A 27,469-nucleotide genomic window follows, 5' to 3' on the forward strand; every position below is an offset into this window, starting at 1 on the left:
TGTGCTGTCTTTGAGGGCGCTTCGGTGTGAGTAGGTGCATGCAAACATGCGTGCATCGGCACCGGATCGCGGTCGGGTAGGTTCCACGCTCCTGGAAGGTCGCAAGTGTCTTGCTGCTCCAGGTGACTGATGAGCCAAGGCCATATCCTCAAGCACCACCTTCACTGCTGCCCGCGCTGCGTTCCTCCAGCACGAAGGGAGGAAGGGGCACGGGTGGGGGCGGTAAGCGAGTAGCTGCTGAGGTTGTGAGTAGACGACACGTCGTGTGTGCCAGTGGGCACCGCGCACGTTTTCAGTGTTGTGTGTGGAGCACAGGGTGGCGCACACTGTCTTCGGTGATGCTTTCTCATTATGAGCCGCTTACCGAGCGTGCGCGACCCCCGGCCCCTCCCCACCTTCTCCGCGGAGTTACCGCGTGCATGCTGTGTGCCCTGTGTAAAGACAGCTTCCCCCACCCCTTTGTCAACTTTCTCTCGGTCCGTCTCTCTCACGTTTATTCTCTCTTCTTCGTGAACGAAACACGACGGCTCGCCTCGCATATTCCGCGTACCTAATATCCCACTCACTCCCTTACATATGCATTGTCCGTGCCACAACCCGGCGCACACCTTCGGCACACAAAAAACACCTTCCCCGACCCCACGACAGATAGCCAAGGCTATTGCAAGTCTCACAAGATGCCGTCTATCACCACTGCCAAGCGCGAGTACGAGGAGCGCCTCGTCGACTGCCTGACCAAGTACAGCTGCGTGCTGTTCGTGGGCATGGACAACGTCCGCTCGCAGCAGGTGCACGATGTGCGCCGTGCGCTGCGCGGCAAGGCCGAGTTCATGATGGGCAAGAAGACGCTGCAGGCGAAGATCGTGGAGAAGCGCGCGCAAGCCAAGGACGCAAGCGCCGAGGCGAAGCACTTCAACGATCAGTGTGAGGAGTACAACCTGCTGAGCGGCAACACCGGCCTCATCTTCACGAACAACGCTGTCCAGGAGATCACGTCTGTGCTTGACGCGCACCGCGTGAAGGCTCCGGCGCGTGTCGGAGCGATTTCCCCATGCGACGTGATTGTGCCTGCTGGCAGCACCGGCATGGAGCCGACCCAGACGTCCTTCTTCCAGGCGCTGAACATTGCGACGAAGATTGCCAAGGGTATGGTGGAGATCGTGACGGAGAAGAAGGTGCTGAGCGTCGGCGACAAGGTGGACAACTCGACAGCGACGCTGCTGCAAAAGCTGAACATCAGCCCGTTCTACTACCAAGTGAATGTGCTGTCCGTGTGGGACCGCGGTGTGCTGTTCACCCGCGAGGACCTGATGATGACGGAGGACATGGTGGAGAAGATGCTGATGGACGGCCTGAGCAATGTTGCGGCGATGGCGCTGGGTGCTGGCATCCCGACGCCTTCGACGATTGGCCCGATGCTGGTGGACGCCTTCAAGAACCTGCTGGCTGTCTCTGTGGCGACCTCGTACGAGTTCGAGGAGCACAACGGCAAGGAGCTGCGTGAGGCCGCGATCAACGGCCTGCTGGCCGGCTCTTGCTCGGCTGCTGCGGAGCCCGCCGCTGCCGCGCCGGCCGCCCCTAGCGCCGCTGCCAAGGAGGAGCCGGAGGAAAGCGACGAGGACGACTTCGGCATGGGCGGTCTCTTCTAAGCGACTCGCCATCTCCCACTCAGCACCGTCGAATTGTGTGTGTTCGCAGGGTGGACAGCGGCGAGCGTGTGATGCCCTTGGATGATCAGGAAGCGACTCTCTCCCTTTCTCTCTGTGTTCTTCGTTTCTTCTTTCATTTTTCTGTTTTGATCGCCGTGCGCCGCTGCGGCGATCGCTCAGTTCTCATTTACGGTCGACAAAAACGAAGACGACGACAGCAGACACGCGACACATCTTCACGGAGGAAACTGACAACGAGCAAGCCGACGTGGTGAGCAAACCCTTCTGCAGCGGACCCTCGGGTGCACCTGTACGTGCCGCACGCGCCTCACGAGTTGACAGCGAGGGAGGTGCACGTGTGCGCGTGTGGGAGGGGGATGGCGGTGTGCTAGTGTTGCCCAACTGCGCGATGTGCTTCTTTTTACCTCCGCTGACCCGCGCTGGTGCGGCTGCTGATGGGGTACGCACGTCGCCCGCGTTGGCCCTTCCTCACCCTTCCTCCTCCTTCACAAAAGCGTGCATTATGTCGCGGCTGCTCACTCAATGCACCGTAGTCCATTCTCCGCCTCTCTCTGTCGATGTGCTGCCGTGACGTGCACGTAAGAGAGAGCTGATGATGGGACGGTGCAAGGGTAGGAAGGGCTAACAGGCACCAGGTGTGTGTGTGTGTGTGTCCGTACGCTCGTACGTGGTCTCCCGCGTGTCGAAGCAAGGCTCTCTCTCGCAGACCGTGTTCAAGATGCTACCCTGTGCACATGCCTCTATGGCTTGCCGCATAGAAAATGATGTGTCTACCGCTTTCTTCTCCCTTCTCATCCTCTTGCTTTGTTGACATTCTGTTTTGTTTGTTTCTCTGCTCCCATCCGTAATACACGGCACGCCTCTGCCTCACTCGCTGTGGTGATTTCCACTCAACGATGCTGCATGCATTGGCACTCTGCCGCAGCCCTCTGCGACGTGCCTTCCCTCTGACCTACTCGTGGTCTTGAACGGTGCGTCCATGAACATCATTGTTCGCCGCTGCCACTTCACCCAGCTCATCACGTGCGCCGTCTTGTGACGCTGCTTCCTCCCTCTGTGAGGTGCAAATATCGGTTGCGTGGTGCCTCGACGCGCATATCACATACCCTCCTTTACTCCCTGTGACCCCCGCACCCCTTGTTCCATTACATTGGTCAGCACAGGGACACGCACACCTACATCTCATCCAGCATAGATTGTCCGTTGGCGACTCATCACCGCACAGCCTGTGTTATTCGGTGACGCCCTCTTTCTGTCTTGATTGTTTAGACGCTTTTTCAACCTTTTTAGTACGCGGTCTCTGGCGTCGCGCATGTCGCGAGTGCTTACAGTGCTGCTAACGTACGACGACCCGGAGTGCGGCGGCGCGGCGGATGCGCTGGTGGAGCACCTGGAGCGTGATGCGGTCGCTGTGGAGGGGCATTGCCAGCTCTCCGTGAAGCCGATTCAGGTGCTGCAAAACGGTTCTCACCGCGATGCCCTCTACGGCTCACTGCAAGACCTGTTTCAGATGAAGCCGCAAGACATTTACGTCATCGCGTTCCTCAAGGGATCGCAGCCGGAGGAGTACCGAAAAGTGAATGAGCTGTGCAACAGCGTGCGTCCCAATGCCGTGAAGTGCCAGGTGCTGACGCACTTGGCGAACTACAACGATGTCGGCCTCATCATTCGTAATTTGGTGCGTCTGGTGTTGGATGAGGTGACAAGGGAGGAGGCGAGCCGCGGCAGCACCGAGCCCTCCAAGTAGGAGAGGGGTGCATATACGTGTGTGTGTGTGTGTACGAATGACGAAATAAGAGGGAATGTGTGGTGGGGAGGAGGGGGGGGGCGGTTATGTGACTGAGGCTCAGCTGCTGCACACAGAAGGTGAAGCTCCCGTGTTCTCCGTTCTTCTCCCCTTCCTCGGACTCGTGGGCGCGATTGCCTCTTCTGCTGCTTCTGAATTGACTCAGCCTGCGAATTCTACCGACCGATTCGATCCTCCTCCTGTCGGACACTCTTGCGGACTCATCGCGAGCAATTCTACTCCCGCTCCACGGCAGCACCTGAGGTGGTTCTGTGAGTCCGTGAACGCGCCTTGTTATACTGAGTGCTCGAGCACGGTGAGTGAGAATGGAGTCGGTGTCGTGACCCACGTAGCGGCTGTGCACTCTTCGCCTCTGCTCCCATCTCTTGACCTCAAGCCCCTTCTTGCCCTTTAGTTTTATGTGTCGCGCCTTATGTGCTTGTGCGCGGCGGATGGCGGGCTGCAGCGGCCTGCGAGGGAAAGGGTCTTTCTCCGAGGGAGAGAAGACGGCCCGTGAGTGGTGGTGACCGAAAATTTCGGGAAAGGCTCGCTTATCGGAATCGGGGACGTGCACGAAGGGGCTGCTGCAGAACAACAAGAAGAATGGCGACAGCGGGACTCCACACGCAGACGCGCACGCACCACAAAGTTGCACCCCCTCCCCCCCCCCACTCCCCCGCCCGTGTCCACGACCTGCGCTGGTCGCAGCATTTGCTCGGTGAGCCTCTTTCTCTCGCATCGGCTATCTTGCTTGGCGATGGGGGAGGCGCGCAGCGCGACACTCGCCAGACACCACGTCCTGTGGTGATGTCGGGCACCTCGCTCTCTGTGCAGATGAGCAGATCCCCTCGAGGGCACCTGTGTTGCATTGCACCTGCCAATGTAACGAGAGACCATCTGTGTGGGGGGGGGGTGGGGGGGCGCCCCGCTCCGCCGCCAGTGAGAGTACCGCCGCTGAATTCTTGCGTGCATGTGTGCTGTTGTCGGTTGACTTGCACAGCCGTTTTGTGTTTTTGTATGCTAAACATGCTGGCCAATGCACGGTCTCTCTGCTTGTCATCTCTTCGTATTATTTATCGGCCCCTGATCGTTGTCTCGACTGCTTTTTACGGTGTGCTCCACCATCCATGTCGCTTGCGCAGCTCCGCTCTCCCCCTCGAGAGCACGTGCACGAGAAACGAGCAGTGCCAGAGACAGCCACAAGTGCCGGCAAGCGCGTCCAAGCATACGTGGTGCCACCGACGAGGCGTCTTTCCAGCCCCATTCGCAGCACACAATGGAGGAGTGGATCAAGGCTTCCCTTAAGGACAAGTACATCGACAAGGTGGACGCGTCTAGCGTGCAGTCCGGCGTCTTCTGCGAAGCGTTCACTTCCCCATGGTACGATGGCGGCGTGGTCTTTGACTGGACAGCGCTGCATCAGAGGCTGACACGGCCAACCGTGGCCCTGTCAGACGTGACCAAGGCCGTCACTGCACTTCGGCGCTTCGGTGCAGAGGCGTTGATGGCCGCGTCTGGCGAGGGCGACAAGAAGTGCTTCTCGACCGTCGTGGAGTTGAGGGAGCCGTGGACACTTCACCCGCTTTCCGAGCAGGCGCAGCGCCTCAGCGTTTTCGATGTCCTCTCCGTTACCGCGTCCTCTGCGCCAACAGCGGCGGCTGCCAGCAAATCTCTCGCCCCGTCCTCAAGCAACTCTCGACAGCTCTACACCTTTCTGCGTGGTCCACCCGGGCAGCGCACAGTGCGGGAAGACATGACGCGTGTGCTCTCGAGTGCCGCGGAGCAGTTACGGGGGAGCGGCTTGTGCGTGGTGTCTTTCCTGAGCTCTTTTATCTTGTTTGGAAGCGACTTCACGGACATGCTCCACAGCACGGCCGCGGTCTTTCGGGCCCTGACTGAGGCAGGCTTCTGCATCGACAGCCACGGCTCCTGCCTCGGACCTCGCGTTGTGACGCCGCTGCGCGTGAATGCTGACGATTGGTGGACCACATCACCACTGCAGCAGATTGAATCCGAGGAGGATGTGGCTGCCTTTCTCGTCGCTCTCTTTTATCAATGGCTGCAGGACGCGTACGTGTGGTGCTGCACAGCTCCCATCCGACTCTTCCCCGATGCCAAAGAAACGCACGCTACGCAGTCGACGCGCCTATTGGAGCGATTTGTCCGCGGGCTTGTGCTACCTCGAGCCCGTGCGATTGGACTGGACGCACTGTACGCGTCTCTCCCTGAGGAGGGTGGCAGCCTACTAGAGTTAGCCGCTGTCGGATTAGAGAAGAAGCAGGCTCCGACGGGACTGCAGCGGTGGAGTGTGGTGGAGCTGCGGGTTGTACTCGCCCAGCTCGGTGCCTACGAGCACATCCCCTCCGCGTACCTTGGACAACCACAGAACAACACCAGGCGCTAGCGCGGCCGCTTTCGCAGGCCCTGCCCCTTCGTGCAGCGTGAACCCATCGATCTCTCGCGCCGTCTCCTTTCAACCAGCGACGCTAGTGGGCGAGGGCTCGACAACCCTCGCTTGCAGCGTTGCTGTCGCTTGAAACGCATGGAACTGTGCTACATGGTGTGGCAGCCTTCCTTGCGGTTAGGTGCCTTCTCCGCGGCGAGTACGACAGTGGGTGTTTTGTCTTTCGGCCCCGCTCTCCAGTGCCGCTGCCGCCTGTGCGGCGACATGGGCCGGGGTTTCGCTGGCGTATGAGTGTGTACGTGCGCGTGCGCACACCCGTCTCTCCTTCTCTACGGTATGAGTGAAGGGGAGAGCGGCGACGGACACACCCACATACGCACAAACAAAAAGTGGAAGACAAGCAGAATAGCGATGACGTGTGAGCGAGGGTGCGTCGCAGTGCGAGATCGAGTCTTGCTCCGCCCCTCGGGGCGACCGCTTCACGTTCACTGCGCGGGGGGTGACTTTGTGTGTCTAGCTTTTCAAGCTCGCACGCGTTTTCCTTGCGGCGGCTTCCCCTACGGTCCTGCGAATGAGCTCGCGCGGTGGCCCTGCTCGCATGCCTTCGCATCGAAAGGTTTTGCTGTGAAGAGAGCGCAGCCGGCGTCTCTTCTTCCACCCCGCTCGACCTCGGTCTGACACGTCACTTGATCCCTCTCTTCCTTACCTTGTTCACTTGCGCCCCAAGCACGGGCAACGCTTGCCCACAGGTCACGTACCTGCTCGCCGATGCCGTACTTGTGTCCTATTTTTTCGGGCATGCATTGTTGTCTTCTCCGAAACTCGAAGCGTGCTCTGCGGCGCACTCGTGTAGTGCGTGGGAAAGTCAGCAACGTGTCTTTGAAGAAGCCGTGCAAGTGTGTGTTGCGCACGGGGGGCGGCAGGCACCGAAACAGAGTTGCGCACGCCCACTGTGATCATCCGCCCACAGAAGGATGCAAGTACATCATCCTAAACGCACCGAGTCTCTTCTCTTCTTTCTCGGACACTTTCTGTTGTTCGGCGTTGCAAGAGCAGTTGGCGTAGACGACTCGTCTGCCCTCTCTCGCTCGCGTGATTCCCGCCGCCGCACCGTGTATGACGACTTGGCATGGTATCTATTTTTCTTTTTTTTTTGGCGAGCGTCGCTGCGCAGCCCTCCGCTGGCCAACTATGTTGACAAGAAGGACCATGGGCGCGACAACTGTGTCTTTTCCCTTGCCACCACCAATCTAGTGTCCATGGCCGCCCGCTTTGGCGGGGCCCATCGCGGTGCATATCCGCCGTCCGGGTCAGCGCCGGTGCGACGGCACTCCGCACCGCCTTGTGGCCGGATGTATCGCTGATCATGCAGTTTGACCTGTCCGTCCATTCCGCCGTGGTGACTGCTTCTGCGGTGGCACCGGGACTCCTGCCTGGTGGAGGTGTGTTAGTGGTACTGGTGTTGGTGGTGAGGGGAGACGCGAGGACAAGGCCATCCACGTGTTCGCCAGCGCCGGGAAGCTCCTCGTCAGCTTTCCACACCGTCGCGCCCCTCTCGGCTAGGTACCAGAAGGCGAGCTCTACTTCCTTCGAGTCCCTGCGCTGGCGGCCGTGCTCGCGGACGCGCGCTGCGTGATGCTTAGAGCTTCGGCAATAGTTTTGCTTGTGCCATTGCAGAGCGGAGCTGAGCAGGGGTGGATCTCCTGCCGTGTCTCACTGCGACTCGCCCGGCTTCGAGGGCCGAAGTCGCACCGCCAAGGGCCGCTCTCGCCCGAGCTCCCGCTGCGTCGCCCACCATCCTTTGAACGACACTGGCAGGCTTTACGGCCTGCTGTGTGAAGAGCTCGCGTGGTCCGTTGTCTGTCCCGCTCGACTGCCTCTGTCCGTGCCTGCTTTCATTGCGCTTGTTTTTGCGTGACGGTAGTCGAGGACCAAGGTGCCCAGCCGCCAGCTCGCGATGTTCCAGTACTGGGGGTGTTGACGACCATGCCGGTACTGGGTATGATGCCCTCTTTTAAAAGCGATACAGGCGATTTCATCGTGCTACGGGGCCGATCACGGTGGTGTGGTGCGTGAAACGTCAATTTATGCCACGGGTACTAGCGCCGGTGCGGCAGTAGGCACGCTGTGCGCCTTGGTGATAGCTGAAGGCGGCTTGCTAGCGAACGCTTACGCGGGCGCCGCCGCCGCACTGTCGGAGCGATGGTCTCCCTCTGCCGCTCGGGCTTCCCGGCTGGCGACTCGGCTGCAGCGGGGACATCGTCACCGTTGCCAAGTGCAGTGGGGCGCGCGTCTTGACAGACACGTACTACCTCGTGCAGGAGGCGCTGCCTTAATTGGCAACGTGATGCTGCGCGCAGACGCTGCACATCCCGCCTTGCAGGTGGGCATGGCATATCAGGTGTACACGAGCGGTGCCCGCCACAGAAGTGCCCAGGTGCCTGCCGCGCGGGCGTTCAATCTTGTCTCATCGCCACCGATCGTGGTGACGCTTTCAAGAGGCGGCTCACCTGACGGCAGAGGCCTCGAGGACGAGGGGCAGAAGGAGGGGTGTGAGATGCCGCATGCGAAGGCATCGCTCACGAACTCCTCGGCGCAGCCTCGCACGAGCTCGATGTGGAGCAGAAACATTGCCGTATCGCCGCGGTCTTCTTCGCTGGCGAGAGAGTTGGCCTTTGCAGCGGTGCACCGAATGCCACTGTGGACGTTGTGCGCCGTTTTCGCACGCTGCGGGCCGTGTGAGAGGAACCGCATTGCCAGATGCCTTTCCGCAAGGTGCAGCCGCAGCTGCCGACGGGCAGCAGGGTGCGGATGGCACGGCAGCTGACGAGCTCGACCTAGCGGCTGGGACGCCACGGATCGGCTTCTCTGACGTGCATCGCCGCTTCGCACGCAGTCCACCTCCTCAGAGTCTGACAGCGGTGCCAAAAAGCTATGTATTGGGTACCTGATGGTCGTGCAGCTGCTGGCCTCGCACAGGCAGGAGGAGGGGCATGCTGTGCGGTATGTTGCCGACGCGTACGCGAAAACAGTGTCCCGGGTGGTGAGGCACATGTTGCTTGGCATCCCTCATTATGGGGGTGGAGGCAGCGATGGTGGAATAAGGCACCTGCCTCGTTGAGCGGATCATGCAGCGCGTGCCAGGCATCGCCGAGGTGCACTCAGCCGGCTCGCCGATGCTCACCGGCTTCCAGCGAGGCTGGCGGAGACGAGACCATGAGAAGCTCAGATGCGGCCGGCTTTCACGGTGATGTTTGCCACTTCACCCCTCCACACACATACACGCACACAGACGAAAAAGAAGAGGCGCGTATGCGCCAACCGCCGTCCAACACGGCGTTGAGGCGTTGCAGAAGTGACAGCGAAGGTCGTGGTGCCCTTCCCCTCGATGCCTTTTTGGCATTAACAATGCGACATTAGTGAGGGAGAGGGGGGATGGGGGGATGCGTCAAAGCAAGCACAGAAGGGGACACGACATCCTGCGCCTTACCCCCCCCCTCCCTCCCTTCGTCTCATTCGGATGCCTCTCCTTGTTTGTTCACAGTCGACCTCTTCACTTGACCTCTTCCCTCCCTCCATCTCTGGTGGTGTCTCTCTCGCATGTATGCATGAATGCGTCCTTGTGTTTGGCAACGATCGCCCTGCGTATTCCTGCCTCTTCGACGGCAACCTGACTCATTCTTTCATGCTCACTCGCTCGTAAAATACACGTGGACACCGTTCGCGGGTGCTGGCAGATAAGTAGTTTTGTGCACCCTTGCTGACACGTGTGTGTCCCCTGCGTAGCCTACACCTAGCAGACGGTGTGAAAGGTAGAGACAGAGAGCGGCACAGTGGCCAGCAACACTGCCAACTGCATCACCATCACTCCCCAGCACCACCGCCGTAGAAGTGCTGTTAGACCCACATACACAAACACGAACGTTTCCTCTGCTTTCCTTGTTTTCTTTTAGCTGCTAAAGCACACACACACACACACACACAAAAACGTACTATTCCTTTGCGAAGGGTGGCGAGCAAAACCCGTCTCGCGCCTCTGCCCGTGTACAGCCTTTCTTCTTCTTTGGCGCAGTGTCGAGCCGCCTTCTCCTTTCCTTATTTGTTCTCTTCGTCTATTGTTATCAGCGCTTGCCCCCTGCCGTACCCTTCGAGTCCATGGTGCAATTTACCGATACGTGGATCACGGACGATCCACTGCTGCGGCAGATCCAGATTGTAGAGGTGGTCCTCACCCACTGCGCCTCGGTGCTGTGGAGGTACAACGAGGCGAAGCTGAAAGGTGCTCCGGAGTGGGCGGCAAAACTTCGCGCTTTGCTCAAGGCCAAGGCGAAGAGACTCGGCGGGGACAGCAGCTGCCGGTCACCGGAGTCGTGCGCGAGCCAACGGTCCATGACGCCGCAGAAGAAGCACAAGGGCCTCACCGCGGCCTCGGCGGATGCGATTGTATACCGGGAGAACTCAAAGGAAGACCATCCGCCGCAGACCACGCCCACTCCGCAGCTACCGTCGTCGCAGCAGAGCTTTCAAGTCCCCCCTTCGCACAAGCGTGCCACTGCTGGTGCGATCCTCCCCGACGCGATCCCGACAACACAGGGTGGCAGCGTCTTCGTTGACGTGGCGCACAGCGCGACGCACACTAATGTAAACACCTTTAGCGAGAGCAACACATGCAGCAGCACGAGCCTACCACACTATCCCGAGGCCGGTGCAGGCAACAACCGCGTGTGCCACTTCCGCGCCGGGCCATCGCCGTTCGTCACACCTGGCGTATTGTTCTCGTCCTGCCGCAGCACCGAAGAACACTTAGAGGAGCTCGGCGCGCCACCGACAGCCGAGACGACGCGGCAAAGCGAGGTGGCTGCGGTAAGGGCGAGCAGCTCACCACCGATCGAGCGCAGCAACACGCCCGAGCTCCCTTCCGCGCCCCTGCAGATGAAGCGCTTGTCGGGCGGCATCACCAATGAGCTCTTCCATGTCTACGACGAAGACGACCCATCCGCGTCGGTGGTGGTGCGCGTCTTTGGCAAGGAGACGGACCGCGTCATCTCGCGAGAGAGCGAGCTCTTCTACCAGTCTCTCTTTATCCCCACCTACGTTCATGGCAGCAACTTCCTCGTGTACGATTACCTGGACGGCTACTACACGTTGCCGTACCAGGACATGGCCGCCGAGGCGATGCCGATCGCGCGCGCCATCGCGGCATTCCAGGTTCGGGCCACGCGCGCCGCCCTGCGCGATCACGGCCATCCGCTGCTGCGCGACTCGCAGAACAAGGACTACTGGAAGATTGTCGACAACCAAATGCTGGCAATTGAGGGGAGCACGACGAGTAGCCACGACACCTGCAAGGACGAGTCACGATTTGAGCGCGAGTCGAACTACTTGATCGGCTCGCTGACCAAGTGGGTGGACCTGGTGCTGTCGCAAGAGATCATCGACAGGGTACGCGAAGACCAGCGCGAGAGCTTTCTCATGATGGGGCGCAGCCTGCAGTCGGCCTGTGCGTGGATGCTGTCGATGCTGGAGCGCCAGAAGGCTTACTTGCCGGAGGGCGTCTGCCACAACGATCTGCTGAGCGCCAACGTGATGATCCACAAGGTGCGAAAGGATGTGCGGGTGATCGACTTTGACTACACAAAGCGCAGCTTCCTGCTATACGACGTTGCCAACCACTTCAACGAGTACCCTGGGCTCGACTGCGACTACGACACATACTTCCCGTCGGATGCGCACATGTCCACCTTCATCGCCGAGTACCGCCGCGGTATGCGGGATGCACTCGAGGCGGCCTGGGCGGAGAACTCCAGCCCCACCAGCTCCACCGATTGCGCTTCTCGCGAGCACGAGATCTTTCCCAACGCGCGGGAGCTGTTCTGGAGCGACAGAGAGGAAGCGGAGGCGCAGGTCGTGGCCCACTGGACTCGACTCGCGAAGCTGCTCACCTTGGCTTCACACCTGTCGTGGAGTGTCTGGTCGCTTCTGCAGGAGGCTGTGTCTGCCCTGGATGTCGACTTTCTGAACTACGCCCAGACTCGCTACAACCGCTACCTTGCCGTGCGGGCCGAGTGCTCAGAGAACCTGTGATCTATAATGATGCTGAGGGAAGGAGCGGCATGTGCCAAGGATAACGAGGAAAGAGAAGCGGCCGGTGCGTCCCGCTGCACGCATTTTTTCTGATTGCACATCCTGATGCTCCTCCTCCTCCTCCTCCTCGCCCTCTTCCCCTGTGCCTTTTGTGTGTATGCGTAGCCGTTCTGTGCACAGTCATGCCACGACGCAGTACAAATGTAGCTTCGATGTGCGTCGCGAATTGGACATAACAACTAATTCGAAACAGACAAAGGGAAAAAACAAGGATAACTGCCTGCTCAACACATAACCGTGCCGCCGTTTCTTTTCTTCGGTGGCGTGACGCATGCTGGCGACCAGGGTGCTGATCACGAAAGAGGTGGTACGTGTGGCCGTCACGCTCTTCCTGTTCGGCCTCGTCGTAGGCTTGCGTTGTTTGTCGTTCGTTGTCAGTGATGGTTTTCACCATGATATCCTTCGTGAGTATGTCTTGCGTGCGTGTTGGGGTGCGGCTGCGTTCTCCTTTCCGTCCCCGACGCGCACCCCGGGGTTACGAGACCATGCTAGCCACTTTGCGCTCTGTAACGCGCGTGGGCTGGCACACGGACGCGGGCCAGTGTGTGCCTTAGCGCACCGCCCCCCCCCTCCTTCCTGCTCTCCCGTTCTCTCTGTGATGGAGCTAGCTGCTATGCTTCACGGAAGAACGGATCCCCGTAAGACGTGTGTTTCTGCCGCCTCCCTCCCTGTGCACCACCAGCCCTCCCCCCTTCCTCGTGCTTTCGCGATCAGTCTCTCTCTATCTCCCTGTGTCTCTGTCATCGTCGTTCTGTATGGCGGCGGCAAAGGTGGGAGGAAGAGAGAGAGAGAGAGAGAGAGACGGCGCATGTGCCCGGGGAATGAGAGTGCGCACCGTCGCTGTTAACACAGTCATCCCCAGCCATCGGTGCACCGGTTTCTACGCGAGAAGGCGCGAAGAGGGACGCCGCGCGGAACATACACCGAACGAAAACAACAAGGACAAAGTTTGGCTTTACTTTCGCCTTCGACTCCCTCGTCCCGGATGAATGCGAGTGGGAGGGGGGGTGGAGTGAGGAGGGTGGGCACCGCAGTGCCCAGTACTCCCCTCTCCTCCTCCTCCCTTGATGAGGAAGCCAAGCCGCCTCCCCCTCTCTCCATCCCCCCATTCCCCCATTCCCTGCCGAATGCCGAACCCCTTCTGGTGATGACAGGGTCAGGCACCCGCGACGTGGGGAGGTGAGAGCGACTCATTGCTACGGATGTCGGCGGCCAGGCCCTGGATGGCGTGGCGTGGGAGCGACCTGCGACAGCGAACACGCTTGTGCCACCCATGTGCTAGGCAGAGCGTCATGGCGACTCGAACGCATCCCATCCGGCCCTCGCGCTGGCCACTGGTGGTACGCAGCCTGCGTGCCGCCCCCGAGGCGGATGCACCAGGGGTGGCGACCAGCGTGGCGGGGGAGCGGCTGTGCGGCTGCCTGCGAAGCATGGGTTGAGGGCAGAGGTTTGGGGCAGAGGCCGTGCTCAGATGGCTGAGTCGGGTGCACACTGCTGCAATGCGCGCGTGTCTACGTCTGCTCGGCACTACGTGGATGGGGCCCGTGGCCGGGCCGGGGGTCGAGTGCCGCTACGCTCATGCTACGTGGCAGAGAGCGGACGCAGGTTGGTACGGCAAGACAACCTTTTTTATGTTCAAGACACCAAGCAAACCGGAGCACCGATTTCTTCTACTGCTCAATGCTCCTTATCTTCCCGCCTCGTGTACTCTCTGTGCGGTCTCTCGCGCGCTCTCCCTGTGTGCCTCGCGAGGCTATTTGTACGGTGAAGAAGATGTGTGTTGGGGGTGGGGAGGAGGGAGGAACTGGGCGCCGCGGGAGCACGTGTGCGCAGGGTGGATCGGTGCGTCAAGAAGTCGTTTGTAAAGCAGCGGCTCTTCATTGAGGGGCGAGGCTCCGTGAGAGGCGTCGGTGAGAAGCTTCTCGTCCCGCCCTGCTGCTCCCACCTCGTCTACGCATGTGGACCTGTGGTCGCGGCTCGCCTCCACTTTTTCAGGTAACTCTCTCTTCGCACCTTCGCCTTTTCAACCCAACGGTGTCTGCGTGCTTGCGTCAGAGCAAGGTAGATTACAGGGGTGCATCACGAGCATTACCTGCTTGTCGGTGTCTGTGAGACACACACACACATACACACAACGTGCATGTGTGTCTGTGCGGACTGCCGTTGTTTTGCACCAGTTTAAACCCCGCTTGGGACACACGCATTCACATGGTACCCACCACAGTACTCCGCAACGTAAATATCAATGGAGGTGGACCTCAGCCCGTTCTTCGAAGGTGCGATGTGCGCACTGGTGGACTCGAACGGTGCTGAGCTTGCCATCAGTCGTGCCTTTGCAAGTGCCGCCAACGCATGCCATGAGGCGCACCAGCCGCAGCGCTCGCGCGCGTCGGTTGTAGTGCAGCTGCGCATCACCTCACCGCTGCCGTTGTGGACACGGCAGGCGAAGGACGTGGTACTGCGCTGCGTCGATCGCGCCGTGACGCGCATCTTTCCCCCGCTGGACGTTCTGCAGTACATCGGCGCCGACTCCCCCGTCTTTCTCGCCGCAGATGCCGGTGCCAGCGGCGAGAAGGCGGTGCCGCATCTGCGCGTGTCTTTTGCGGTTCAGCCATCTGCCGCCCTGTGGCCCTCCCGGGTGCTCAAACAGCATGCGGTGGAAGGGGAGGTTATGGCAGGTGTGCAGCTTGGCGATTCAGAGACTGGTGCCACGGCGGCTTTGCAGTGGATGCGGGATACGCTATCGGACATGGACTTGTGGAACCGAGCTCGAGCAGCGCATCAGCTCTATGACGCCAGCATCGCTCTCGATGGTGTCCAGCAGCGCTCTGGCGGCATGTCGGCCTCGGAGACGACATCGATAGACACGGCGGTAGCGCTTCCGTCCCGGCAGCAGGCGTATGAGGCAAACCACACTCAGCTGCAGTGGCAGCTTGCTCGATGGCTGACAGAACTCTTCATGAACGAGGGCAGCTGGGCTCGGCTGCCAGCGTCGCCATCGACTGGTATCCCCGGGTCCGCTCAGAAAAGGCCCGTTAACGCGGCGACGCGGCACCTCTTTCAGAGTCCTTTTCGGCCATCGTTTTCGAACGTTGTGGACGCAGCTCTCTCGGCACCGCCTACAACCGCACAAAACACTGCGTCCGGATCCGCCGTGCCGCGTCGCCTCCTCCACACAGATGTGCGCGGCGTGGAGTGCGATGGCTTGTTGGTCGGGCACACCTCTCGGTATGCCTACATTGCGGTGCCCTACTTCACGGCCCAGGGCGAGGCTGCAGCGACAGGGGCGTCTTCGCCATCGTGCGTATGGAGCTTCATAAGCCGTATCCCAATACCTGCAATCCTTAGCGAATCGACTGGTAGAGATCCGGAGGGCCGTCATGGTGAGAAGGGCCGTTCGCCTCGCAAGCGGCCGCGCACCTCTGCGTCTCATCACCCGGACAGCGTGGCATCAGAGGAAGAGGAGAGCTCCTGTGCCGCCGCGGCACGCAGTGTGTTGGCCCACTGCTTGAATGTGGAGGAGGCGATGCGTCACGACACCAACGCAGAGGCGGTATTTCGCCTTGCAGATGCTCCGTTTGTAGTGACAGTTCGGGCCCACCGTGTCTACTGCGCCCGGGCTGACCCAGCGAGGCATCCGCGCACGCACCCCACAACGCCGTCTTCGGACCACTTCTCCACCAAACCCCATCCGGCTGCGTCACCATACGCACTGTCGCTGATGCTGGAGGATGCCTACGCGATGCAGGTTCGGCCAGCGCTCAGCGACGCTCGTGCTGCGCCAACCTCGTCTGCGCCCACCACCGCTCACTGGGCCACTTCTTTGCTGTCCGGGTACGACCCTCAGCAGCGTCCAGAGGACGACGGCGAGGCGGGGCACAGCGCCGCTCAGCAAACCGTCAACGCCACCGTTGCACGCGCGCCGCACACGTTCCCCGATGTGGTCAGCGTGGTGCGAGAGAGCTGCCGCCGGTTTCAGCGAACGCACGAGCGGTTTTGTGCTTTGTACGCTCGTTGCGTCCAGGCCTGCGACCCGAACGCCTCCCCCGCCGCCAGCGCCACCGCAAAAGAGGCGGGGGTCGTAACGGGCGGAGCCTCCTCAGCGACGGCACAGCAGGTGCCTGCGACGGCGGCTGCGCTGGTACCCGAGGCGGCGGTCACAACGCAGACGCTCTCGCCCGCTGTTGCCTCACAGAACCTGCGCTTACTGCGCCGGGCAGAAGCGGTGTACGGCGCGTTGTCGGATTCGGTCTCTGTGCGCTTTGGCAAGCTGCGTGGGGCTGCGCGTATGCCCGTTCCCGCCGTACGCACCGCTGCCGATGTGGCTCAGCTGGAGGAGTGCCATAACGTTGAGTTCAAGGCGAGGGTGGGGCGCGTGACGAACGGCTCCTCAGCTGGTGCAGACTCCCACCCGCAGCGCCATCCCGTGCTGATGGATGCGGAGCGACTTCGCAACACAATGGCTGCCATGGCAGCATGCCGTGGTGGTGTCATACTTCTCGGCGTTGCGGACGACGGTCGCATTCTCGGTCATGCAAGGCAGCTGGGTGTCGCGCGCCAGTTGCGCACGTCGGGATTCTGCCCGGCGATGGTGAAAGACACGGTGCAGGTGAAGGAGCTGCGCTGGCTGAGTGCGAGCGGAGGTCTTGCCGACGCCGGTAAGGCCGTTTTGGGTGAGAGCAGTGGCAATGGCGCATCGGCCCCAGTGAAGCGTGCCATGCCCGAGAACTGGTGGAAGAATGGTGCCACGCCGCCCGCTCCAGACTTGCCGAAGACATCAGCGACGGCGGAGGCAGGAGCCTCAGCCGGTGATCAAGTGATCACCGTCGTCAGCGTCCAGAAGGGCCAGGCGCCGTTCTACGCAACCTCTAAAAACGCGCCTCCGTATCAGCGTGGTTGCGCGAGCACAACAGTGATGCCGACCATGGTGGTGGCACGCCGCATCATGAAGGAGCTCGCCTAAACGAAATAATGATGCGGTCGGGAACTCGTTGTCTTGACCCTCACAGAGGCGACAAGAAAGGAGAAGGGGAGACATGGACAAGCTGTGCGAGGGATACACATCGTACTGGGCCTGGTGTGGAATCAGCAGTGCCAATGCCGCTCCTGTGTGGTATCGCGCCGATTCGTGTTGTGCTCTTCTCTTTCTCTCCCTGCTCTGAGCTGCCGTGCCGCTGGCGCACACCTGCACAGACACATGCGCACAAAAACCTTCTCAGTTTTTTTTTCTTGTTTACTCGGGCGACTCGCTTAATTTATCCGCCTGCCCACGGTGCCGTCGAAGTCCGCTTAAGGAGTCAAGCACTCAAACGTACACCTTTGCAGCTCTACGCATCCCTGCACTCTGCAGAAGAAGTGCTGCCTGCTTCTCCGAGGTGAGCGCGCACTGCGTCAGACTTGCCTCGCAGGTGTGTGCACTATTGCGCGTATGTGTGTCTGCACGGCCCACGAGTGTTCCAACGTGTGTTCTGTGCCTCTTACGCTGCCCATGCCCCTCCGAGGCCTCTTCGCACTTTTTCCTTGCGTATGCGCGTACGTGTGTTTTGGTGCTCCCCTCTTCTACCTGCCTACATCCTCCCTCCACGTTTGTGCCTCTCTGCGCGGCTCCGCCTGCTCCGTCTCTCCATTGCTCGTGCACGGTGTGCCTGCATATTTCTGCTCGTGTGTGTGTGTGTGTGTGTGTGATTGGCCGTGTGGTGCTGCTGCGGCACGACATTGCCAAACCATACGCACACGTGCATGTATGCACCTCCACATACGCGCATGCATTCCTCTTCCCCCCCCCCTCCCCCCTCCATGGCGGTGCACTACGACGACGACTGCCCCCAGCGAGCATCCATAGTTTGTTTTTCGACCGTTTTTTCCTTTCGTGGCTTTGAGCGCCTTCCCACCCTCTCCCCTCTCTCTGCGGGCCCCTGAAGTGACTCATCAGTTGGGTTCTTGCCGGTTGAGGTGCCGCGAAATTCTACGACGACTAGGACTGCCACCTCTGCTACATACTCATTCTTTTTTTGTTGTTGTTTGTTGCCCGCTTGCTCTCTCTCTCTCCCGACTCCGCGGTTTCCCTTCCTCCTTGCTGACCTTCCTTTGGCTTGGCTCAGCGGACTTCATCATTTCTGTTGGCGTCGCGCACTCTCTCCCTCTGTGCGTGTGTGCGCCCGAGTTTACGTGCGTTCTCTTTTTCATTTTCCCGGCACTTTCTCGTTTGCGTTTGCGACACTCCTTCGGCATCTTGCGCTTCCATTCCCATCTGTATGTGCTGCCCTTGTACGTCTGCCATCCGCCACCCCGCTCTTACTTGGTGTCCCTCTCCGCAAAGGTGCAGCTTGCGCGCACAATCCCAGAAACCCAGCCACCTTTCTTGGTGGCTATCCGTGTCCTTCTCTACTCGGCTGTTGCGACATAGAAGCGAATTGAGTCAGTGAAAATGGGCTTGACAGACCTGTTCCGCCGTGAGACGCCGCAGGAGAGGATTCGCATGTACAAGCGTCAGCTGGACCGCACATGCCGCGACCTCGACCGTGAGCGCAACAAACTGAGCACGCAGGAGCGCAAGATTATGATGGAAATGAAAAAGATGGCGAAGCAGGACCAGGTGGACGCGGTGCGCATCATGGCCCGCGACCTTGTTCGCACGCGCAAGTACAACCAGAAGATGTACCGCATGCGCACCCAGATCCAGGGTGTGTCGCTGCGCATGCAGACAATGCAGTCCTCGGCGCAGATGGCGGACGCCATGAAGGGCGTGACCAAGGCGATGCGCTCCATGAACAAGAAGATGAACATTCCCGAGATTCAGAAGATTATGCGTGAGTTCGAGAAGCAGAATGAGATGATGGGCATGAAGGAAGATATGATGAACGACGCGGTTGACGAAGTCATGGATGACGACGGCATGGAGGAGGAGGAGACGGAGCAGGAGATTCAGAAGGTAATGGACGAGGCAGGGCTCGAGTTCCGCACGAAGGTCGGCGTCACTGACACGGCGCTGCCGCAGAAGAGCACCGAAACTCAAGGGGAGACGGATGAGGAGCTGGATGCCCGTCTGGCCGCACTGAAGGCATCCATGAAGTAAGGCGGCAACAAGCCTCTTCACGGGAAGCTCCGTCTTGGCGCGTGTGCGCCACGCCCGGGAAATGAGAGAAGGTTTGGGTGAAGAGGAACACGTCCGCTGTCACGCGCCGCTGCAGGCCTGCATCCCCATGCGCACACACGTCGTCCCTGTCATAAGGATGTGCTCGTACTGCGTGTGCGTGTTTGTGTGTGTGCATAGTCTCGCCGATCCGCTTCTTGCCGTCTCAGACGCGTCTCCCTCCGAACGCTCGCCCATCTTACGCTCTTTCTGTTTAGGGAGTTGCATCTTCGCGGCAAGCACACGTTGGGACACGTAACCGTGCGCACGACCTCATGCCTTGTGCTTGCCACCTCTTCCTCCCCGTCTGTTGCTGCGCTGCTTGCACGTCCAATGATAGCGTCACCTTTGCGTTTTTCGCCCTCTTTACCATGGCTACGCTAACACACGTTTTGTTTTGGCAGTTTGGTGGTGCGTCTCTGCGCTTGTGCTACCGCTGCGCGTACACGCGTCTGTGCATGACATGATTTGCACCCCCTCGTGCCTTCCTTCTTTCTCCTCGTCCTCTTGTCGATGTGCGCTCTTTGTGTGCGTGTGGCTGCGTGACTCGAGCAGCACGCGGGAAAGACATCGAAGCGATCGAGCAGGCGCGTTGGCCTCTCGGAGGTGACGCGCAGAGACAGGATCAGCTATGAGGGACAGAGGACGCAGAAGCGAGACAAGCAAGAGAGAGCGAGGGACGACGCATAGCGTCTATAATCCGTCCGAGCACCTCCGCCCCCATTGTCTCTCCCTGTGCACCACCTCCTTTCCTTCTCAGCTGATGGTCAGCTGCGTCTGGGTCCATGTCTCTTTCAGCAGGTATGTGTGTGCTGGTGTTGGTCTTGGTCTTGCTGGGGAGGAGGGGGAGGCCGGTGGGCGCTTCTTTGGTGCGCCCTTTTTCTGTGCTTCTTTGCTTATTCATTGCTTGGTGTTGGCTCTCTTCACGCTCTCCTCGCACTCGCCCCCTCCCCCGCCCACCACCACCACCACCACCACACACCCCTCACGACCTCTGTTGCGTCGTCTCCTCCTTTTTGATTTCCTCTGTTTCATTCGGCTTTGCCCTTACGGTGGTGGTTGTGGATGGGCTTCCCCTTTTGTCGCTGCCGCTGCCGCTCCTTCCATCTCACTGGCAAAAGCTCGCCCCGGATGAATGCGAGTGGGGGGGGTGGAGTGAGGAGGGTGGGCACCGCAGTGCCCAGTACTCCCCTCTCCTCCTCCTCCCTTGATGAGGAAGCCAAGCCGCCTCCCCCTCTCTCCATCCCCCCATTCCCCCATTCCCTGCCGAATGCCGAACCCCTTCTGGTGATGACAGGGTCAGGCACCCGCGACGTGGGGAGGTGAGAGCGACTCATTGCTACGGATGTCGGCGGCCAGGCCCTGGATGGCGTGGCGTGGGAGCGACCTGCGACAGCGAACACGCTTGTGCCACCCATGTGCTAGGCAGAGCGTCATGGCGACTCGAACGCATCCCATCCGGCCCTCGCGCTGGCCACTGGTGGTACGCAGCCTGCGTGCCGCCCCCGAGGCGGATGCACCAGGGGTGGCGACCAGCGTGGCGGGGGAGCGGCTGTGCGGCTGCCTGCGAAGCATGGGTTGAGGGCAGAGGTTTGGGGCAGAGGCCGTGCTCAGATGGCTGAGTCGGGTGCACACTGCTGCAATGCGCGCGTGTCTACGTCTGCTCGGCACTACGTGGATGGGGCCCGTGGCCGGGCCGGGGGTCGAGTGCCGCTACGCTCATGTTACGTGGCAGAGAGTGGACGCGGGTTGGTACGGCAACAAGGCATCGATGGAAACTCGCGTGGAGGCTGCTGAGATCACTTCATTTCCTTTTCGTGAGTGCGCGCGCACATACATGCACGCACACTCACGAAAATGCGTACAAGCAAGTCAATTCGCCATCTCACGTTGCTGTGCTTCCCGAGGTCAAGGAAAAGAGCAGGAAGGACGTCGAAGGCGAGCATCAGCTGCTTTATTCGGCCTTGTATGGAGGGCGGCGTGTGCGTGTGACGGCGCATGTGTGCGTTTAAAGAGGCTGCGAGACACGCGTGTTTTCCCGTTCGTTGTACTTGCCGGATTCGCCGGTGGCGCGACGGCAAGTGTTACGGACTCCTTAGAAGGCGAGTCGCGGTCGCCGCTCTTTGTGCGTGTTAGAATCCCTTCCTCTCCTCGCTGCTTTTGACAAAATGATGTGCACGCGCGTTTTCCGTGTGTGTGCGTCAGGCAACGGGGAGGGCGGCGGACGAATGGCAGCGTATGGGTGGTGTTGACGGGGCTACTTTACCAGAGCGAGCACGAGATGGCAGATCGCCTCTCTTCTATTTTCGATCTTCGCTCTGCCAAACTGACTTCGACGGGTAGCAACAACCCGAAGAAAAAAACACAGGAAAGAACTGATGATCGAACGGGGCAGCAACTGCAGCTTCACGGCGACGCCTTGGAACTGGACAAAACCTCGTGCCGTTACGTTGCCACCTCGTCGCTCCATCCGCGCGAGCAGGCGCCACGTGTATCGAGCCCTTTTGAATGTTCTCTCTGTCATTGAGCGCACCTTGTCGGGAGGTGGGATGACGTCTATCGTGGCTGCTCTCGCTCTCGCCCTCTTGTGTCTTTGTGGGCGCATTCCTGAATGTCCGTGTCTCTGTGTGCTTGTGTTTGTGTGTGTGCCGCTCCAACGCTGTTGATCTCCAGACACACACACACACGCACCTCCTCGCATCCTCCGCTTCCGCACTTCCCCTCTTTTTTTTCGTTCGCTCGTCTTTTTCGGTTGTGTCTCCCTCTCTTTCCGTTTCGTCGCTTCGCCGCGTAAAACAACATGGCGACCGCATAACAGTCCCTCTTCCACTGCACCCCGTGCTCGTGTCACCCCGTCTTTGGTATACCCGTCCTCCTCCCCAACTGGAAGGGAGACTAGCAGCACACAAAGCAGAAAGCACAGCGACGAGAAACATGAGCTCGTCTTCTGTACTCGACCTTCACAAGAAGTGGTTCATGGTTCCACTGCCGCTGCGCACCTGCAGTCTGCGCGATGTGGCCACCTTCACCGTCACCAAGGAGCAGATGGACGCGTACTACGAGGAGGCGCAGTCCATCCTCGATGGTGAGGGCAAGGCGGCGCAGATGGACCGCGGCCGCTGGTACAGCTCGCAGTTTATGAGTCGCGGTACGACGTCCGATAAGATCGCCACCGCCGCGGTGAAGCTGGCGGATACAGACTTCATGTTTTACCTGGACGGGTTCACTCTGCTCTTTGACACGGCGCGCACAGACACGCACCACTACGAGGCGGCACTCAAGGCGCTGGCGGCTGTGTGGCCGAAGTTGTTGCCGCCCCGCCCGCTGAAGCGCTTTGTTTCCCAGTACTTCGCCACACTGCCCACGGACGAGGTGGCGCGCAAGACCACGCTCGTCTACTGGTACCTTGAGGACTACCTGAAGCGCACTTATGCCCAGTTTCTTGCCTTGAGCGAGTCCATGCTGAAGGACCGCATTGTGCAGCGCCGCGATACGTGGCTGGACGTTGTGGGTAAGCTGCTCTGCTCCGTCGCCGAGGGCCGCAGCGCGGCCATGGCGATGATGATCGACAAGCTAGGTGACCCCGTCTCCAGCGTCGCACACAAGGCGTATCATCACTTGCTGAAGCTTCTCTCCGAGTCGTCCACGCACCAGTCGATGCTGTTTACGGAGTTGGAGAAGATCATCTTCATGAAGAACTGCCCGCTGCGGACGATGCGCTACGCCGCCAATGTCATGAACCAGCTCGTCTTCAGCAAGGAGGAGCGTAAGCTAGCCCTCAAGTGCGTTCAGACATACCTTAGCCTCTTCCGCCAGCTTGCCCTCACCGGCAACGTCGACTCCACAGTGACGACGGCCATCATCGTCGGGCTGCGCCGTGCCTTCCCGTACGCTGGCGTCGACCTGGCCCCGCTGGAGGAGCACCTCAACGCTCTTTTCATTCTCGCCAATACTGGCAACTTCCAACAGCGCGTGGCCACACTTACGCTTCTGCAGCTTCTCGCCTTCAACAAAGGCACGGCGGAGTCGTTCCTAAATCGCTGGTACCGAACCCTCTACGGACTGCTGTTGCTCTCGCCGAAGCAGATACCGCAGTCGGCACAGCTCACCAACTTTTTCTCCCTCTTGCACAAGGCAATGCGCGCCGACAAGTCGAAGGCGCGCGTGGCCGCCTTTGTTCACCGGCTGCTGCAGCGCGCCGTCTTCTTCAACGACGCCATGATATGCGCAGTGCTCTTACTGGTCGGCGAGATGTCGCAGGCTCACCCGCACGTGCGCAATATGCTCAAGGCGCACGCGAACCTCCCCGCCGCGCCTGCTGCGCTGGCGCAAAAGGGGAAGGCCGGAAACAGCACTGGCACTGCCAGCGCCGCCTCCGCCGGTTGCAACTACGACCCCAAGGCTCGTGAGCCGCTCTTCGCGAACGCGGCCGGCGAGTGTATTTGGACGCTTAACATGCTCTCGCGTCACTCGCACCCGTCTGTCGTCAAGCTCTCCATACTGCTGCTCTTTGGCGAGGACATCGTCTTTGACGTGCACCCGCTGGATGACATGACGCCGCTCAACTTTCTCAACATGTTCGTTGACGCGAGGTCCAACGCAAAGGACGACGACGACGCGAAGGCCAGCAACACAACTACGGGCATTTCCGTCTTCCACCGCACGGCGCACAAGGCGAGCCTGCCCAGCACGTCCGACCCGTACTTCATCAACGCCAGCGCGCAGGACGTGGACGTGGCGGCGCTCTTTCTGCACCGGTACGCCGTGCAGCGTCAGCGCTTCCTCGAAGGCTTGTCGCAGGTGCGCTCCACCTGGGGCGATACAAGTGGCGAGGCCGACGTGGCGATGCGCGTCACCAACCTCGACGCGGCTCTCTTCGGCCCCTCTGGCACGCTGGCCGACCCCGTGGGAACGGCAAGCGCGGCGGCCGCATCATGCGGTACCAAGAAGGCAGCAGCGGCACCAAAGCGCGCAGCAGCCAAGGGCAAAGACGAGGAGGTGTCCGGCGAGGGAGAGCGCGACGGGCAGGGCAGCACAGATGGCCTGGCGGGCGACGGCGACGACGCCAGCGATGATGGCCTGGACGACTTCGACGCCGAGGCGAGCGACAACGGCCTCGAGTGGGGCCTGGATGACGAGGCAGCCTACGACGCCGAGTTCGACGACGAGGAAGTGGAGGAGGAGGAGGATAGAGAGGACAATGAGGATGCGCTGGGCGGCAGCGTTGCCGCGTCCGCCGCCATGGCGGACGAGGGCGGCGAGTTTGGCGAGCTCATCGAGGCGAACGCAAAGGAGATGTCGAAGAAGCGCAAGCGTGAACTCGATTGGCTCGAGGGGCGGTCGGCTGGTGGTAGTGGCAGCAGCTCCGGTTTCGGCCGTGGCCGTGGCGGTGCTGGCCGCACTGGTGGCGCCTCTCCATATGGCCGCGGCCGCCTGCGCGGCCGCGTTTCTTCTCGCGGCCAGCGTGGCGACGGCTTCAAGCGTGGCCGCTACTAGGGGCACTACCGGACAGCGCTGTTGTGCGCACTCAACTCTCCGGCTTTGGCCCTGCTCGTTGCGATGTTGTTTTACACTGTGTAACAACGTGCCACTGCTCCTCCGTGTTCTGTGGCGAGTCGGCGACGCGCGCTCCTCGATGAGTTTTCGGTTTGTCGCCTGTTTTGTTGTGCTCGAGCGCAAGCATGCTTCCCTGCATCTGCGCGCGTATTTGTAGAGGCGGCGCTGCGCTGATTCCGTTTCTCCTCCCCTCACGCGCGGCTGACAGCCCCGATGACGGTCGGTGTGGAAATCGTGTCCCCCTCTGACCAGCCCGTTCTTGTTGCTGTTGTTCTCTTTTTTCGGCGTGAAGGCTGCCCCTGCGTCTGAGCATGTGTGCGCGGATGGCGTCTTGTCTTACGTTTAATCGGCGATGTTGTGCTAAGCCACCTCTACAAAGCCCTTTTTTGGCGTGGACGTAAATAAAACAACACAGTGAGAGGGAGAGAGAGAAAGGAAAAAGGAAAAAACGCGAAACCGAACGCAACATCAAAAGGACAGACGCGCGTGCGCGCGGGGAGGAGGAAGAGGGGGCGGCTTACGTGAGGTGGCAGCAGGATCATCCCATATGGCGAAACCGTATGTGAGCGACAGTGGCAGACAGGTCTCGCCTCCTCGTTTTCTTGCCAAAATTGTTGCGCGAGGTCGCTTGCCATATGCGGATCAAATCGAGCGAGGAGTGGAGAAGTCGAGGCAGAACGGCGGCGGCACCTCGGTATGGGCAGCAGCTATAGAGGAAAACCCAGACAACTGGTGCCATTAGTGAGCGCAAAGACAATATGCGAGACGCCAGCGTGTGCGCGATGCGCCCTCTCACTTGTTGCTCTCATCCCTCTTTCACGGAAGCAAGCCCACCTGCCGTATAGCCTCAATGAATACCTACGTGTCTGTGTGTGTGTGTGTGTGCGTGTCGTAGGCGCCCCTGCTCTGTTTCAAGAAAGCACCCCGCTCCTCACAATCCACGCTCCCCACACCGGTCGTTCTTCCGTCTGCCCTCTCTGTTCATTGTTTCTCGGACACTTTGTCTATTTAAAAAACCTGTACGCGGGTCCGTTTCGCGAACTCGTGCGTACGCCGTCTCTGATGGCACGGCGCCCCTCGTTACTGATGCATGGCAGCTTCCTCGTAGTAACATCGCTTGTTATACCTACCCCATCCCCCTTACTCAATAAAGAAGGCCCGCTCGGAAAGCACGTACATCATCGTCTGCAAGCTTGACATACCACGCAGGCTCAGAGAGGTCTTTGCTTACTACCCATATCCACATCGCCCCTCTCCCTGTCTGTGTCTGTGTCTTTGTGTGCATCTTGCCCATCTCGCTCCCGTGTTCTACCATCGCTATCCGTGCCTTCTTGCCCTCCGCGTGGTGCGCGCGCTGGCGTGCGTTAGTGCTGTTCGTATACGTTCCCCCTTTCTCGCCACTGGCTTTGCCGCAGCAGACGCACTTGGGCGAGTTGGTGAGGCCGTCAGAAACTACATCAAGTAAGGAAAACCTATCGAAGGAGTTCGACGTCAAGTGTGTGTGTGTGTGGAAGCATAAAGCGCATCATTGCACACTTCCGGTGTGTGCTCCTGCTCCCTCTGCCTCGCTTCTTTCCCTCTCCGTTTCGTTCGGCTTGCCACGCCTTATCATGCCTCTCGCTGCCGCCAAGACGCCCATCAATGCCACGGCTGCCACGAAGCGCGCCGAGGCGGAGCAGTTGACGCGCCTCATGACCCTTTACCGTGCCGTGTGTGTGCGCCACGACGAGCTCGGCATGGAGATTGTGCTCAACGATATTCTCGCCTTCCTCACCAGCACGCACCAGCACGAGCAGGCGGAGGCGTTCATCGCTACATGTAACATCACCCTGCCGCATCGCGCGAACAACCAGGCAGCTCGCTACTTTTACTACGTCGGTCTCACGCGTGCGCTTCGGCTCGAGTACGTCGACGCGCATCAGTGTCTGCAGCAAGCACTACGTAAGGCACCGGAGCGCGCGTTCGGCTTTCGCATTGCCGCGACGAAGCTATCTTTGGTCGTGCAGCTGCTTCTTGGAGAGATTCCGCCACGCTCTGACTTCCTAGCCAAGGACATGCGCGACAGTCTTGCGCCGTACTTACAACTGGCCTCGTGCGTGCGCTTTGGTCAGGTGGACCGCTTCATGACGGTGCTGCGCGAGCACCAGGTGACCTTCGAACATGACCGCACCCACTCCCTCATCTTGCGTGTCCACCAGCACGTCATTAAAACGGGTCTGCGCCGCATCTGCCAGGCATACAGTCGCATCAGCATCTCCGACGTCTGCTCAAAGCTGGCCATGAGCAACGTGGCGGACGCTGAGTACATCCTCTCCAAGGCCATCCATGATGGCGTGATTGACGCCGTTCTAGACAATGAAAAGGGCGAGCTCATTTCGAGTGACAGCATCGACGTCTACTCCACTTCTGAGCCGCTTTACGCGCTGCAGCGCCGCATCCAGTTCTTAAACTTGACGCACAACGACGCCAAGCGCGCCATGCGCTACGACGTGACAGACCCCGAGATTATCGAGGAGCGGCGTAAGGAGGCGAAGGCGGAGCGTGATGAGCTGGAGCGTGCCATCCAGGATGAGTCCACTGGGATGGACAACGTGAACTTTGAGGACGGCCTGTAGAGGATGTGGGCCGTCGCGATGCACGGCAGCACCTCTGTCGAATGTCGTGTCTGTATTGTTGTGGCCGTTTGCACCTCAGAGGGAAGGAGAGTGGCTCTGGAGAAAGGGGAAGGGGACAACAGTGTATGTTTCAGAGGGCACGCCGACGTGCAGTCGCATCTT

The 27,469-nt window shown here is 60.2% G+C and overlaps 8 protein-coding genes and 1 non-coding gene across 9 annotated transcripts; all 9 read left to right on the forward strand.

The window, feature by feature from the left end:
• Positions 1-677: 677 nt before the first annotated feature.
• LMJF_27_1390 (putative 60S acidic ribosomal subunit protein) lies at positions 678-1,649 on the forward strand (the record flags this gene model as incomplete). The annotated part of the gene is made up of 1 exon (XM_003721901.1): positions 678-1,649. The coding sequence occupies one exon, from the start codon at positions 678-680 to the stop codon at positions 1,647-1,649; it is 972 nt and encodes a 323-aa protein (XP_003721949.1).
• Positions 1,650-2,982: 1,333 nt separating this feature from the next.
• Positions 2,983-3,417, forward strand: LMJF_27_1400 (conserved hypothetical protein; the record flags this gene model as incomplete). Its single annotated transcript, XM_003721902.1, has 1 exon — positions 2,983-3,417. The coding sequence occupies one exon, from the start codon at positions 2,983-2,985 to the stop codon at positions 3,415-3,417; it is 435 nt and encodes a 144-aa protein (XP_003721950.1).
• A 1,315-nt stretch (positions 3,418-4,732) lies between these two features.
• LMJF_27_1410 (conserved hypothetical protein) lies at positions 4,733-5,860 on the forward strand (the record flags this gene model as incomplete). Its single annotated transcript, XM_003721903.1, has 1 exon — positions 4,733-5,860. The coding sequence occupies one exon, from the start codon at positions 4,733-4,735 to the stop codon at positions 5,858-5,860; it is 1,128 nt and encodes a 375-aa protein (XP_003721951.1).
• Positions 5,861-7,895: 2,035 nt separating this feature from the next.
• LMJF_27_ncRNA1:ncRNA lies at positions 7,896-9,194 on the forward strand. The gene has a single exon (XR_002460807.1). It is a non-coding gene (small nucleolar RNA).
• Positions 9,195-10,015: 821 nt separating this feature from the next.
• LMJF_27_1420 (choline kinase) lies at positions 10,016-11,944 on the forward strand (the record flags this gene model as incomplete). The annotated part of the gene is made up of 1 exon (XM_003721904.1): positions 10,016-11,944. One exon carries the CDS (start codon positions 10,016-10,018, stop codon positions 11,942-11,944), a length of 1,929 nt encoding a protein of 642 aa, XP_003721952.1.
• A 2,305-nt stretch (positions 11,945-14,249) lies between these two features.
• On the forward strand, positions 14,250-16,967 carry LMJF_27_1430 (conserved hypothetical protein; the record flags this gene model as incomplete). The annotated part of the gene is made up of 1 exon (XM_003721905.1): positions 14,250-16,967. The coding sequence occupies one exon, from the start codon at positions 14,250-14,252 to the stop codon at positions 16,965-16,967; it is 2,718 nt and encodes a 905-aa protein (XP_003721953.1).
• Positions 16,968-18,431: 1,464 nt separating this feature from the next.
• On the forward strand, positions 18,432-19,079 carry LMJF_27_1440 (conserved hypothetical protein; the record flags this gene model as incomplete). Its single annotated transcript, XM_003721906.1, has 1 exon — positions 18,432-19,079. One exon carries the CDS (start codon positions 18,432-18,434, stop codon positions 19,077-19,079), a length of 648 nt encoding a protein of 215 aa, XP_003721954.1.
• Positions 19,080-22,070: 2,991 nt separating this feature from the next.
• On the forward strand, positions 22,071-24,632 carry LMJF_27_1450 (conserved hypothetical protein; the record flags this gene model as incomplete). Its single annotated transcript, XM_003721907.1, has 1 exon — positions 22,071-24,632. The coding sequence occupies one exon, from the start codon at positions 22,071-22,073 to the stop codon at positions 24,630-24,632; it is 2,562 nt and encodes an 853-aa protein (XP_003721955.1).
• Positions 24,633-26,302: 1,670 nt separating this feature from the next.
• Positions 26,303-27,307, forward strand: LMJF_27_1460 (putative proteasome regulatory non-ATP-ase subunit 3; the record flags this gene model as incomplete). Its single annotated transcript, XM_003721908.1, has 1 exon — positions 26,303-27,307. One exon carries the CDS (start codon positions 26,303-26,305, stop codon positions 27,305-27,307), a length of 1,005 nt encoding a protein of 334 aa, XP_003721956.1.
• Between the last annotated feature and the right edge of the window lie 162 nt (positions 27,308-27,469).

The sequence above is a fragment of the Leishmania major genome, chromosome 27 (genome assembly GCF_000002725.2).
Source record: "Leishmania major strain Friedlin complete genome, chromosome 27".
Taxonomy (NCBI): Eukaryota; Euglenozoa; class Kinetoplastea; order Trypanosomatida; family Trypanosomatidae; genus Leishmania; species Leishmania major.